The sequence below is a fragment of the Trachypithecus francoisi genome, unplaced genomic scaffold, assembly GCF_009764315.1.
Source record: "Trachypithecus francoisi isolate TF-2019V2 unplaced genomic scaffold, Tfra_2.0 Lachesis_group12, whole genome shotgun sequence".
In the NCBI taxonomy this organism is placed as follows: domain Eukaryota; kingdom Metazoa; phylum Chordata; class Mammalia; order Primates; family Cercopithecidae; genus Trachypithecus; species Trachypithecus francoisi.
In genome coordinates, this window is record NW_022681457.1 from 77,291,417 (window position 1) to 77,304,679 (window position 13,263).

General features: G+C 48.2%; 1 protein-coding gene across 1 annotated transcript; it reads right to left on the reverse strand.

The window, feature by feature from the left end:
* Positions 1–614: 614 nt before the first annotated feature.
* LOC117092640 (cytochrome P450 4A11) lies at positions 615–12,969 on the reverse strand. The gene is made up of 12 exons (XM_033226501.1): positions 12,693–12,969; positions 9,463–9,604; positions 8,767–8,811; positions 8,144–8,271; positions 7,006–7,130; positions 6,483–6,637; positions 5,937–6,043; positions 5,633–5,823; positions 5,400–5,533; positions 4,437–4,501; positions 4,214–4,290; positions 615–1,760 (listed from the first exon to the last, which is right to left on the reverse strand). Exons 1-12 carry the CDS (start codon positions 12,885–12,887, stop codon positions 1,565–1,567), a joined length of 1,560 nt encoding a protein of 519 aa, XP_033082392.1. The 5' UTR covers positions 12,888–12,969; the 3' UTR covers positions 615–1,564.
* Between the last annotated feature and the right edge of the window lie 294 nt (positions 12,970–13,263).

Below are 13,263 nucleotides of genomic sequence, written 5' to 3' on the forward strand. Positions count from 1 at the left end.
TCCCTGTCTTAGTGTCTCCTCTTCTAACCCTATCGCCTTCCATGTGAAGCTGGACAAAGCATGCAAGCTTGCGAACCTTATTCTAGAGAGGAGGGAAGATAGAGGGATTGTCTGACTGACAATCATGTACGTAGGTGGGTAGCATACAGGACAGGTTTAGATGGACACATCAGATGACAATCAGGTAGGGGCTGTGCTAGGATGAACAATGGGTCTCCATGTTGTCCACATCCTAATTCATGAAACCTGTGATTGTGGGACTGCATGTGTCACAATGGACTTTTGAGTAAGTAATGGATCTTGAGGTGGTGACATTATCTTTGATTATCTTAATAAGCTTGATGTAACTAACCACAAGGGTCCTTATAAGAGAGAAAGAGATGTGAAGACAGTCAGAGAGAGAGAGATTTGAAGATGCCATTGGCTTTAAAGAGGAAGGAGGGGACAGTACCAAGGAATGCAAAAAAGGCAGCTCTGGAGCTGAAAAGCCAAGGGGCAGGGCTCTGCCTGAAGGCTTCTGGGGGTGGGGGTTTGGCCCTTTCCAGAACTTGTTTTCATCCAGTGAAGCCCATACCTGACTTTGACCTCCAGAACTGTAAGAGAATAAAAAGCCGTTATTTAAAATCACTGAGATTGTGATAGTTGATTACAGCAGCAATAGGAAACTAACACAGAAACAGACAAGCAGGCAGGAAGAAGGAGACAGGTGTATGGGCAGACAGTCTGGAGGGCAGGCAGGAGTTTGGGAGGTGAGTGGAGATTCAGGGATGTTGGAGTGATCAGACCCAACACCAGGTCGTGGGGATGACAAAGTCCAGCAGAGTCAAAGGAATGAGAAAAGACAGTTTGAGAGAGAAAGTGGGTCCAGGGTGCCAACGCTAAGTATGGAGGCTGTGAAGGCTGGGAGCTCTGGAAGCCCAGACTATTTATTGGTGATTGAACCAAGAAACAGGTGGTGAGAATGTGGGGGTCGAAAGGGCACGTTGCATTAAGCACATGATTTACAACTGACGGTTTAGCATATGCTCTGCTACTTGAGATAATGGAGAGCAGGTTCTTTTAACTCAAGATACAATCCATCCTGGGAGAAGCAGCAGCAAGGAGCCAGCAGGTCCAGACACATTCCAGAGCCACGAGCCTTGGATTCTATCCAAGTCATGAGGGGTTTTATGCCCTGGGCTTAGATTATGATGCGTCAGGGTAGCCTTCCACCCTTTAGCACACAACGTGGTGTTCCAAAGGCCACAAGGTGTTTTAGACACTGGACCCTGGACATGTTCCAAGACTGTCTTACATTATGTCAGACATGCAAGCTCTGCCTCAGTTTCTCCCAACACTCAGCTTTTCTCCCAACAAGAGATACAGGTGGGTAGGAGACAGGTAGACAAGCAAGTAGGGAGCCTGAAGAAAGGTGAAAGAGAGAAGGGCAGGCAGACTGAGGGACAGGAGGCAGGACAGCAGGCAGGTGGGAAGAAGGGAAGGTGGGCAGATAGAAAGCAGGTATGGGCAGACAGACAGGAGACAGGAGCGGGGGTCAGGAAGACAGGATGGCAGGTGGAGGCCCTCAAAGCTGGTCCTTGTCCTCACAAGGGTTAGGGAGCCTCCTGAGACGCAGGTGGATTCCATTTTTGGACTTCAACACAAGTCGTGCCATGGGGATGGGGATCCTGGTGGGGTCAGGCAGCAGCTCAAAGCGGAGCAGGGTCAGGGCCGTGGCCACCTTCAGCTCGTTCATGGCAAATTGTTTCCCGATGCAGTTCCTGGGCCAGGCAGAGACAATGAATTGAGAAGTGGCCTCAGGCTCCATTCTGATCTGACCAGGTTTTGGCCCCTGACCCCAGCTCTGAGCTGGGCATTCAGTGCCCAACCTCATGTGTCCAGACCCTGCAAACTTACAGCCCATGGACACTTCCACCCCATCCTGGCTTCACACTATCCCAAACCTTGGACAGAGCCGTCTTCCTGGGCTAGCTCGTAACTCCTACCTTCTACCTTTGCTCTCAGCAGGCTTGAAACCCTTTATCAAGACAGGGCCAGGGCTCTAAGGCAGAGTCTAATCACATGAATAGATAAAGAGTTACTCAATGGTTTGTTCACCCCTCCACAAACATTTCTTGTTCTTCAGTGTGGAGGTCAGTTCAGGTCCTACAGAGTGAGGGTGGACCACACTCTCAGGTGCTTCCCATGTAGTGGGAGGCACAGGGACCTGAATCCTCATAGGGGACCCCTGATGGGTAGATTAAGGGAGTCAGAAGGGCAATGGGAGGCTTCCTGGAGGGGAACTGAGTGGGTGGCCCTCAGCTGTTGCCCCACCTGCCTCTCACTCCAGGGTCCAGGTTTCTGTCTAACCTCACTTCTCCATCCATCAGCCCCTGTAGCCTTCTAATTCTACCCCAGAAACGTCCTTCCTTGCCCTTTCTCAGTCTTCTCACCTGGACTTTCTGGATTTCTGCTTCCCCTCCCTGCACACTGAAGCCACAGCCCAGCTCAGACCCTCCCGTGCTCTGCATCACAGGGGGCACAGCATCCTAATGCCTCAGTTGGCAGACAAGCCCTCTGTGGGCTGTTGCCTCACCCACATTTTACCTGTCCAGCCCACGTCCTAGCCCTGTTCATGCGGAGATGGCTGAGAATGTCCTCCCTCCACCTCTGCCTGCCACATCCTCAAGGCTAAAGTCAGAGCCCAGATGCTTCTCACTCCCTGCCAGCTGTGTCTCTCCCTCCCAGCCCCCCAGGTAGCATTCGTGATTTATCCATGAACACTCACAGTCCAGTGCCTCAGACAGCACCAGGGACAGGGACACTCAGCAAGCCACTCAGTGAGTGAATGAGTGAAAGGATGGATGACGGAATGATGTGTGTCTGGAGCACAGGATATATTTCTGTACAACACGTTTTTGTACCTTTTATCTCTGTTTTCTTATCACACTGCACAGGAGTTGACTCACAAAGGTAGGCTTAAGAAATACTTTTATATTTGAATGATGGTATTTAAGTTTTAAGATGAATAAAATAGAAGGAAATACACTGAGAGTAAATACAGTTCTGAGTTAGAAATGGAGCTTAGGAATGCTCTCCGGTTTTCTAGTGGCAGCGACATGATTTGCAGGCAATGTTTAGGAAGACTTTCTCATCCTGGAATAGACAGACCAGTGCTGGAGAAGGAGTTTCAGGAGGAAGCTTTTTCTTAAAGCCTGTTCTGTGTAAGTGGACTCACCATTTGAAGAAGTCACATAATTATTTCTTTGAAAAAACTTTGTTTCTACTAAGAATTTGTATTGTCTTTGCCTGTTTGTATGTCCCAGGACAATTTCTGATGCCACGATGATTTCCACCACAGCCATTCTGGAGTTTTCCTCTCCAGCTCAACGGCTATTTCAAGTGTGTTTTATATTTCACATACCAGGAGCCTTGAAATGCGCATTATATAATAATTATTGGGCTTTTCTCTCCAAGACAGTGTACTCTCCACTTTTTATGTTTTTGGCCAATATTGTACTAAGTGGATTACAGGACTATGGCATAAAAAGATCCCAAGGTATGTACAGATTTGCCAAATGGCGAAATAGACATACATATGTGAACACTATATAATGCAGTAAAAATTTCATCGGGCAAGACAGAAAAATGTATGATATGACACACACTGTTGTAAAACTTTCTTCAAAGGGCTACCTTAACCTCTCCCTTATATGGCTTGAAAGGTAGGACTTGCAGGTCATCTGTATTATAAACAGATGCAAAGATTTCAATGATTCATCTCTATGGCAGACTGGTGAATTAAATAGGGAAGGTTGTGTGCAGCATTGAGGATGTGTGGGGAGAGAGAAATCTACTGTTTACTATTCATGATAACTGAGAAAAGCAAACAGCTGAATTTGAATTTACTGGAGAATATCTAATTCTGAGAATTCATATCTCTAAAGTAGGAAAATACGTGAATATACTGAAGTTTGGAACATGCACTGACAGTGAATTCAGGCTGCCCATTTGAAGAAGCAGAGGGAACAAAGTCTCCATGGGATACTCTGGAATGCCACCATCCTTTTGTACACAGAGACACCCACACCAGGTGCCTGACTTTCCCACAAGTACCAACATTTAAGGGCACATCTGAAGATGCCACATATGAATATCTGGCTCACAAAGATCAGAGGGTTGACCAGAGACCTCCTTTATTTCTCTCTTCCAATAATCACACAGGACGTCTCACCTTGATCCTCCTGAGAAGGGCAGGAAAGCGTGGCTGTGTTGAGCAGAACCCGGTGCAAAACGGGAAGGGTCAAACACCTGCAGAGAGAGCACCAGAGCCAGGATAGGTAAGGATCCAGCCCCTACTTGCCACTCATGAGGGGACAGGACTCCCAGAGGTGGAAGCAAGAAAAGGTATTGGTCTTGAGAGATCACCCCACTTCCTCCTCTCAAGGACCACATACCTCCGGGTTGGGCCACACTTTTGGGTTGTGGTGAAGGCCATAAATGGAGAGCATGACCGTGATACCTGTGGTACAGGTTGGAAAGAGAGAGAAGACTGATCATTTGCATGGGGCGGCCTGGTACTTCAGCCAGCAGGGGCAAAAGAAGGCCCAAAAGGCCTACTTTCCACAAATTGTCACTTTGACTGGGATGATTCTGCCATTATGCAGGTGGGTTAGGCTTGACGAAGCATGTGAGTTCAAATGATGAATAGACAACCATTTATGCAGGAACGAGAAGCAAGAAAGAATCAGAGCATTACTCTTTAGAGTAAGTTCAGTGACATTTCACATTCATCAAATATCCTCAAAGATCCGTTGGAGAATATACATGAACTCAACCAATACAACAACATTCCAAGGAAGACATTCTTTTGCTCTCAGTTTTCAGGGGAGATACCTGAGTCTCAGAGAGACCAATTGTCTTGTCTATGTTCACACGACTAGGTTATGGCAGGACTGGGACCAGAACCGGGGGGGTTGCACCTTGGTGGCCCCAGATCTGGTCATCAGCTGCTCTCTGCCATCAACCTGAGGGTTCCTCAGAGACTGGACAACAGCTGACCCGGGAAATGAGATTCCTGATGAGCCTCTTTTGCACTGACCCCATGAGGAGAGAAACACATCCCTCTCTGCCCTTGTCTGATTCTCTTTCCAGCCCTGCACATCTCAAGGAATAGAATTTTAGAGTTACTGACCCAAGGCCACATTCAGAGATTAACACTTATTTCTTAAACTTTTGGTGGGTTCAAGCTGTCGGCCAGACATTTTAAATTCTTAATCCTAAATACAAAATATGTTTTTGATTTTTTTAAAACAAAAGGGAGACCCAGAGATGTGCAGAACTCTGAAGCACACTTGGATTTCTGACCCGCCACATGTCCCTGTGGAGAGTTTAGGTGAGAGGGTGGGGGAAGTTCATACCTTTGGGCAAGGAGCGCCCATCAGGGAAGGTGACGGGAGTGCTGAGCTCTCTGCCAATGCCTGGCACCGGTGGGTAGAGTCTCAGTGCCTCCTTAATGCACATGGTGGTGTAGGGCATCTGGTCCAGGTGGTTCCTGAAACAAGCCCATCCTGAACATCAGCAAGGCCCGGGCAGACCAGGGGCTTCCCCTGTAGACAAGGCAGGGAACCCCATCTTTTGAGCCCTCACTCACCAGGTGATGGAGGCTCCATCACCCAGGAGGCCATGGATCTCCTCCCGGCACCTCTCCTGATGCTTGGGGTGTGTGGCCAGAGCATAGAGGATCCAGGAGATCCCACTGGCTGTGGTGTCGTGGCCCTCGAACATGAACGTGTCCACCTCAGCACGGAGGTCCTTGTCTGACAAGATGCTCCCATTCTCCATCTGGGAAGACCATGGTGTAAGTGCAGGGCTGGTCTCTTGCTCTGTACTTCTGGGCAAAGACTCATGCTCTGTGCTTCTGGGCAAAGAATCAGGCCTCTGCTACACATACTCACTTTGGCCAAGAGGAGGATGTCCAGGAAATCCAAGTGCTTCTTCCTCTTGACCTTCTCCAGCTCCCCCTCCTTCTGTAGTTGAGCCTTTCTCAGTTGGATCACTTGGTCTGTACCAGAACAATGGTTACCAGGCAAAGCTGAGACCATCAGCGGCCCCCAGGAGGCCTAGGTGCCCAGATGCCCCCATGGGGGTGTCTGGTAGATCTCAGCATGAATGTGAGTGTGGGTGCAGGGTCAGGGGTGGAAGTTCTAGTACTGTGTGAGGCAGGGCACCCCTTCCTCCAGTGGCACAGTTCATGGAGGCCCCGTTTGAATGCTGTTTGAACAGGGTCTCATTCAGTTACCTCCATGTGGGGACATTGATAAACCAAGGCACAGAGTGTGGCCCCTCACGTCTCGGCTCCCAGCCCCTGAGCAAGGGAATTCCCCAGACTGAGTGTGTTCTGGCTTCTGCAGGGTTCCTAGGGGCCTTCTCTGCCTGAGGAGTCAGGGCAGGTTCTTTCACATGCCTGGGAAAGGCTGGGAGACAAGAGGAAGAGACAGAACCTGTGTGCTGATGGGCGAGCTGGCAGGCGCGGTGTGTCCAGCGGCCAGCAGAGGTCAGGCTGTAGATGGTGTCATTCTGGTGAAAGGCATTCCTCACACGGGAAAAAGTCAGGTTGTTCAGGTCACTAATGGCCTGGATGTAGGACTGAGAATTCCTGAGGGAGAGTATGAAGAAGAGACCGTAGTAGGGGTGGGCCCATTACCCGGAAGTAGAATGGGGTCTGAAAGGAGGCAGCCTCAGATAATGGGGACAAGCAGCCTTGAGGCAATGTTTCTGCTATCTTACAGCCTTATTATCCTTTGACCTTTATCAGATGGTATGAACAACCAGGGTCCACCTGTGCTAGGAATTAGGCATCTGTTCCTGAGACTTTGTTTGGTCTGGACCGGAATTAGAGTTTGGTCAGAGACTGACTCTTCCTTTGTGTGGAGGTGAGCCTTCATGCTCCCCCACCTGCCCCTCAGGTATGTGCACTCCACTTGATAAGAACAAGGGCCCTGCAACTGGAGGGTTATCACTGACCTGTCCACCTGGATGCTGCCCTGGTGGCTGAAGGCACACTTCATGATGGTGTCCAGGGTCATCAACGAGACGTGCTGAAAGACCTCCAGAGGGGAATCCTGGCCAAGGAGCTTTTCCCATTTGTCCTGTGGTGGGAGGGGACATGAACCTTCTTAATCTCCAAGAAGTGCTTTGCTAATAAGGCCTGGCTTTTTCCTGTACCTGCAGATATCTTGTTTTTTCCTGTAGCTTGCAGATATCTTGGTTGGGATTCCTCCCTTTACAGAGCAAATGCATTGTAGAAACTGGGACTGTAAAGCCAGTGTTGGTAAACTGATACCTAATTCTCATGCAGTTTTAATACAACATTAAACAGATCCTCTCACAATAGCATGGATTAAGTATTGAATTTTGAGATTCAGTTAGGACATATGGTTGTGAAAATTTTGTTGTTATTGTTGTTCTGGGATAAATAATGGGGGACTCTTCAGTGTTCTGAGAGCTGAGCTAGTTCTGAGGGACTAGTAGGAAAGTTTCAGTGCCAAAGATAGCTTAAGGGGCTAGTATGGGCACTCTGTTGTAGAGAAAACAGGGACTTCAATTCTTTTCCATTCATCAAAATTTGCTGGGCCCACTTGGGTGAGAAATCAGAGTCCTGATCGGAGATGATGCTATGGCAGATATTGCCCTGAGAACATAGACCTGGTGTTCATTTCCTTCCAAGGGTGGCTTAAATCCATGCAGAAACCTTGGGCCCCAGGCCAGAGCCTGGGTGGGTGACATCTTGGCCTGTCCATGCTGCCAGTGAGGCTGCCATTGCACAGGCCAGCCAGCATAGGAAGTCCTGCTGTCCAACAAGATTGCATACTCCTCCAGTCCCTTGTGCTGAAGGTTTCAAAGTGGGAGGAGAAGGGCCTTGTGTTCACCATGAATCTCTATTCCTATGGTGGGGAAACAAAGTGTGGATCTGACCTGATGCCTGGGTGTTCTCCTACCTTATACAACTCTGGGGAACCCTCTACTCTCACAGCAATGACATGAGAGTGTTGTTCCATGTGTCTATGTCTATGGCCACCTGTGGGACATAGAGTTAGGAATGAAGTTCATGAGAGTGTGTGCTGTGAGTGGGTGTGGGGAGAGGAGAGAGACATGGACTCACCAGCATCACTCGTACAGAGTCTGCCATGAGTGCCACGTAGGGCTTCAGGATGTCATAGTGGAAGGCTGGGGTCAGCATCCGTCGGTGCTGGAACCATGTCTGCCCATTCAACAGGAGCAAGCCGTACCCTAAGGTAGACATGAATGTGTGTATGTGTGTGTGTTAGGGGCTGCAGGGACCTAGGGATGACTGGTGACAATTTGGGAGGGAGAAAGTTGACTTCTTGGGGAGAGAACGATCCAGAAGAAGCCACATCATGGGCAAATGCAGGAAAAGGAGGTATGTTTCAGGCATGCGAATTTTCTGATTGAACTGCTACATCCATGTGATTATGATGTGAGCTGTGAGATAAAGGTTGAAAAGGGTTGTGGGCAGATGTAAAATAAATGTGAGGCCAAGGATGTCTGGAGAGAACTGAGACATGAAATGGAAGAAGCTAAGCCTCAGGAAGGTTTGCACCAGCATTAGGAAGAGGTGAGGGTCTTGTTAGAAGAAGGAAATGGGGCTTGATTTGGGGATGGGGTCATGATAGTGGTGGCCCCTAATCTGTTGTTCTCTGTGAGACAAATAAATAATTCAAACCTAACTAGGGAGTGGGCTACAGCCCTAGTTTGCACACATACCAATCCATGGAGCCAGGAATCTGTAGGAACCATGGGATTTCGGGTCTGAAAGGTAAGAAAAGGCTTTATAGGAAACTAGGAGCTACTAAGCAAGGCAATCTCAGAGGCAGCCATCAGTTCTTGGTGTCTGTCAGTTGGCAGTTTGACCCATGTCATCTGCCACTTGATTCCCATCCACTTCTATTTCTGTCCTGAAGGTCAGCGTGAGCTCAGGAAGACAGACTCAGTGTTCCATCAGGAAAACACGCAGAGGGCTAGGAAGGTTAATTGCTGAGACACATAGGCTAGGTCTTCTATGACAATGAATAATACAGAGCCATGGGATTTTCTACATTGATGTTTTCTTAGTCACCTGCATACCAGGACAGGCAACAATTAGAGCTTCGAAACCCAAGTCAATGTGGGTATGAAATTTGTTTTACAGATCTGGGGCAATTTACATTTCAGAGAACCTCAATTTTCTTAATAGAGAAATAGAAAAAAGAATAGAAAATTCAGCCCCACATATTGTTTTAAACATTCAGTATTCAGTAAATATTTTTGGCTACAGCCTGGGCATGGTGGGCTTGGTGGATGCATGGGAGAGGTTTCAGATATTGATGTTTGAACAGCCACTCTCTTCTGGAATTTTACAGACCCAGGGGCATGTGTCAAGAGGGAAGAGACATTGCAGTTGGGATGGGGGTTCGATCTCACCTGATCTCCCCAGAATCACCTTCATATAGTCAGGGTCATAGAGCAGGACACGAACTTTGCCTCCCCATAGCCAAAGAGGACAGGCACTTGGGAATGTCTCCACCCATTTCCGAATCCGTTGTAAGTCCTGGTCCTGTTGGAGCTGTCAACGAGGGTAGACAGATGAACACTTCCATTTACTTCTAGTCTTTGCAGCGGGAGTGAAGGGCAGGACAACCACAGGAGCCATGTAGCGGAGGTTATGGATTTAGATCAATTTCTGATGGCTTGAGCTGTAATCCAGATTCTTGTTCTCTCCCCAGGACTTAACCTTAGGCCAATCGCTATGAGCCCTCACTCAGTACTGCCAGCAGAAATTTAAATCAGCCTTTGTCTTCATGTTGTGTACAATCTCTGGAAGTCCTAAATACAACAATTTCCATGGGCAATGTGCATAACTCATATTACTTGATAAGTAGATTTGTAAAATGATTTAGTATATTTAGAGAATAAAATGAATTAATGTAAACATTTTAAATTACACAATAATTTTATATAATCATACTTGTTATATTTTCAATATTATCCCAGCATATATGGTAAATATTTGTTAAGATAAAATACCACTTGGGATGTGTATGGCTAAGCAAAAAAAGATTAACTATAAAATTGTGTGCATAATAGTATTCTACATGTTGAAAATGTACAGATTTATGGGATAGAGTCTGGGTATATGCATATGGTACTGGTGTTGGACTATAATTTTGAGATTTGGGTTTCTTATTTGCATTTTCACATATCAATGAATTATGAGCTCCCTGCTGCCTGCAGTCATCTTTCTAAACTCTTCGATGTGGATCCCAAAGCCCTTGGCTTTCTGGCTTCAACTTCTCTTTTCTTGCCTCCAGCCCTGCTGGCAATTCCACCATCACCATTTGTTTCAGCTCCAATGCCGATGCCACCACTGCTGCTGATTCACACACCTGCTCACTCTTCTGGGCCCGGGCACTTGCTCTTTTCTCTACCTTGAATGCCCTTCCCCCTGCCACAGAGCAGCCACCTCTCCTCAGCTTTCAAGATTCAGCTTTGCTTTAATCTCATCTGGAACCCTCATAGACATTGGGTCCTAGTGATGTTCCATGTTGCCAACTCTTCTTTATTTCAACTGCTTCTAGTAACTCAAAGCAACTGTCTACCACATAAGTATCTAATGTCTGCCCACCTCCTTCTGACAATCATACTCTTCAGCTCTGAGGCAGCTTGCCCTACTGTGGGATAGGCTCCTTCATTCAGCACATGCTTACTGTGCACACACTACGTGTCCAGTGTGGTTCAGGCACTGCATTAGGACACAGCTGTGGTCCTTATCTGTGTGAAATTTTCAGTCTAGTTGGGGGGTAAGGAAGATTAGAGGCTGTGCAGTAGGGGATAATGGATATGAGATGGAAGGAAGGACAAGCATCTGGGGAAGCTTTGAAGAGGGACCTAACTCAGAACTGAACACTCTTCCTCACTCATTGAGTCATCTACTGAGGGACTATTGGGTTACAAAGATAAATCTGAGATGGTCTCTCCCAGAAGAAGCCCACACTTATGACACTGCAGAAAAATAACTGAGTCAAGTTAACACTGCTCTGGCCACTTGAGAAGGATAGCCCATAGAAAAAAAGAGTTGGCCCTTCACTACTGGGAGGCCCAGGAGGCCTTCTTGAAGGAGGTAGCTTGGTGCTGGGCCTTGACAGATAGATATGAGTGAGAAGATAATTCCAGGTAGCAAGCACAGTGTGATCAGAGGCCTAGAGGTTGAAACACATAGGCAGGTAGTGAGGTAGTGAGTAACATATGGTAAAGGAGGAGAATGGGAAAGAAGGCAGAGTGGTATTGGGACCAGTCCATATAGGGCTTGAACACTGTCAGGCCCCCACATTGGTTCTGCTCTGCTGAGAACTACGTTGCCTCCTTTGCTGAGAAACAACAGGCCTCAGCTCCCTGCAACCCCTGTCTCCATTTAAGTGTGTTCAATTCATAGCACCTTGGTGAGTCCCTCTCCATGCAGCCCCTTACCTTGCTCTGTTCCTACCTGCCCCCCTCCCCACGCAGGGATAGTAGTGCACAGGGGATGGGCTGTGTCCCTCCTCAGCCCTCTTGCTGCTCCTTTCTCTTTTTCCTCTGTTCCTCTACACCTGGCATGTCCAATCTTTTGGCTCTCCTTCTCCTAGGCCACATTGGAAGAAAAGGAATTGTCTTTGGCCATGCATAAAATGCACTAACACTAATGATAGCTGATGAACTCAAACAAATTGCAAAATAACCTCATAATGTTTTAAGAAAGTTTATGAATTTGTGTTGGGCCACCTTCAAAGCCATCCTGAGCTACACGCAGCCACATGGGGCATGGGTTGGACAAGCTTGCTCTACACACCTGAGCTGACCATCAAGGTGTGCCAGGATTCTGCTGATTGCTGGGGCACAGGGAGGGGATGACATGCTCACATCCAGGGAGCTCACAGTCCGGGTGTGTGGGAGGAGAGCCAGGAGGTCAACACACACTGTTCAACGTGCAACTCAGACACCAGTCTCCTCACCTGGAGAACATTGTGCAGGCTGCCCCCATCATGTGTACCCACAATTGTCAGGTTTTCAGGTCCTAAATCACCTGTTGTGGAAATTCTGTGAGTCTTGGGGAAACTTACTTAGCCAGTTGGTTCCCTACACCAGCAGATCTCTGCCTCGGATATCTACCCCAGCAGAGTGAGCTCTTTTCCTGCAGTCTGGCACCTTCTCAAATTCCTGCCTGTATTCTTCACAGACCATGAGCTCCTCATGCCACGGATTCCTCAGAGGGGTGTCTGTGCTGCCAGGCAAACGCAGGGCCAGGCAGAGAGGATGGCATTAAGTGACTGGGCAGGGAGCATCTAGAAGCCTTGTTCTCTGAGAAAAGCCAAGGCTTATGGGGTAATCAGCCTGGAGACAATCAGGCATTGCCCTCCACGTGCAGGACTGCCAAGACACACTTGATATCTGCAGAAGGAGGGCATGGGTGATAGAGCTGAGGACCAGCAGGATGGGCTTCATGGGAGGAGTGAGCTCCTCATGACTGGGACAAGCTGACACCAGAGAGGTAGGCTGGGTGTTCCTTTGAGGCCTCATATTTGTTACAAAACAAGGCTTTGCTCTATGGATTTTGTGACCAGGGTCTCAGAGTCCCACACCTCTTTGCCCTCCCACTCCCCCATTGAGTTCCTCCTTACCTCCTGTTTGTTCCCAAAGAGCCAGTGGGAGGGAGGGCACGGGAACTGCTGGAGGGCTTTGAGCAGCCACTGCCTGTGCAGGTAGAGCTGAGCTGCTTTGATCAGCAGCAGAAGCAGAATGAGCAGGGAGGCCACTTGGAGGATCCCGGAGACACCACCCAGGAGTCTGCTGGGGCTCAGCACAGAGACACTCATGATGCAGCACCTGCTGGATCTCTGAGTGCCCCTACCTCTCCCTGTCCACCCCTGTCCACCTGTGCTGAAGTCCTGAGAGGACTGTCCCGCCCACTGGTGGGGAGAGTGAAGGGGGAGGGCAGAACTTGGACCTCAGGGTTCATAATCAGTTGACTATGGATGATCCACCTAGGGGAACAGTGGGAGAAAAGCTTCATCAGCTGTCTACCACATTCCCCTGTCCATGTACCTCACAAATATTTAATGAGCATTTACTGTGTGCCAGGCAGTATGCTAGGTGTGTGGGCACCATTGTGAGGAAAACAGACTTGAATGCTGACCTCAAGGAATTTACATTCTGCTTTACTACATTGCAATAATGTTCATTCAGTAGCAC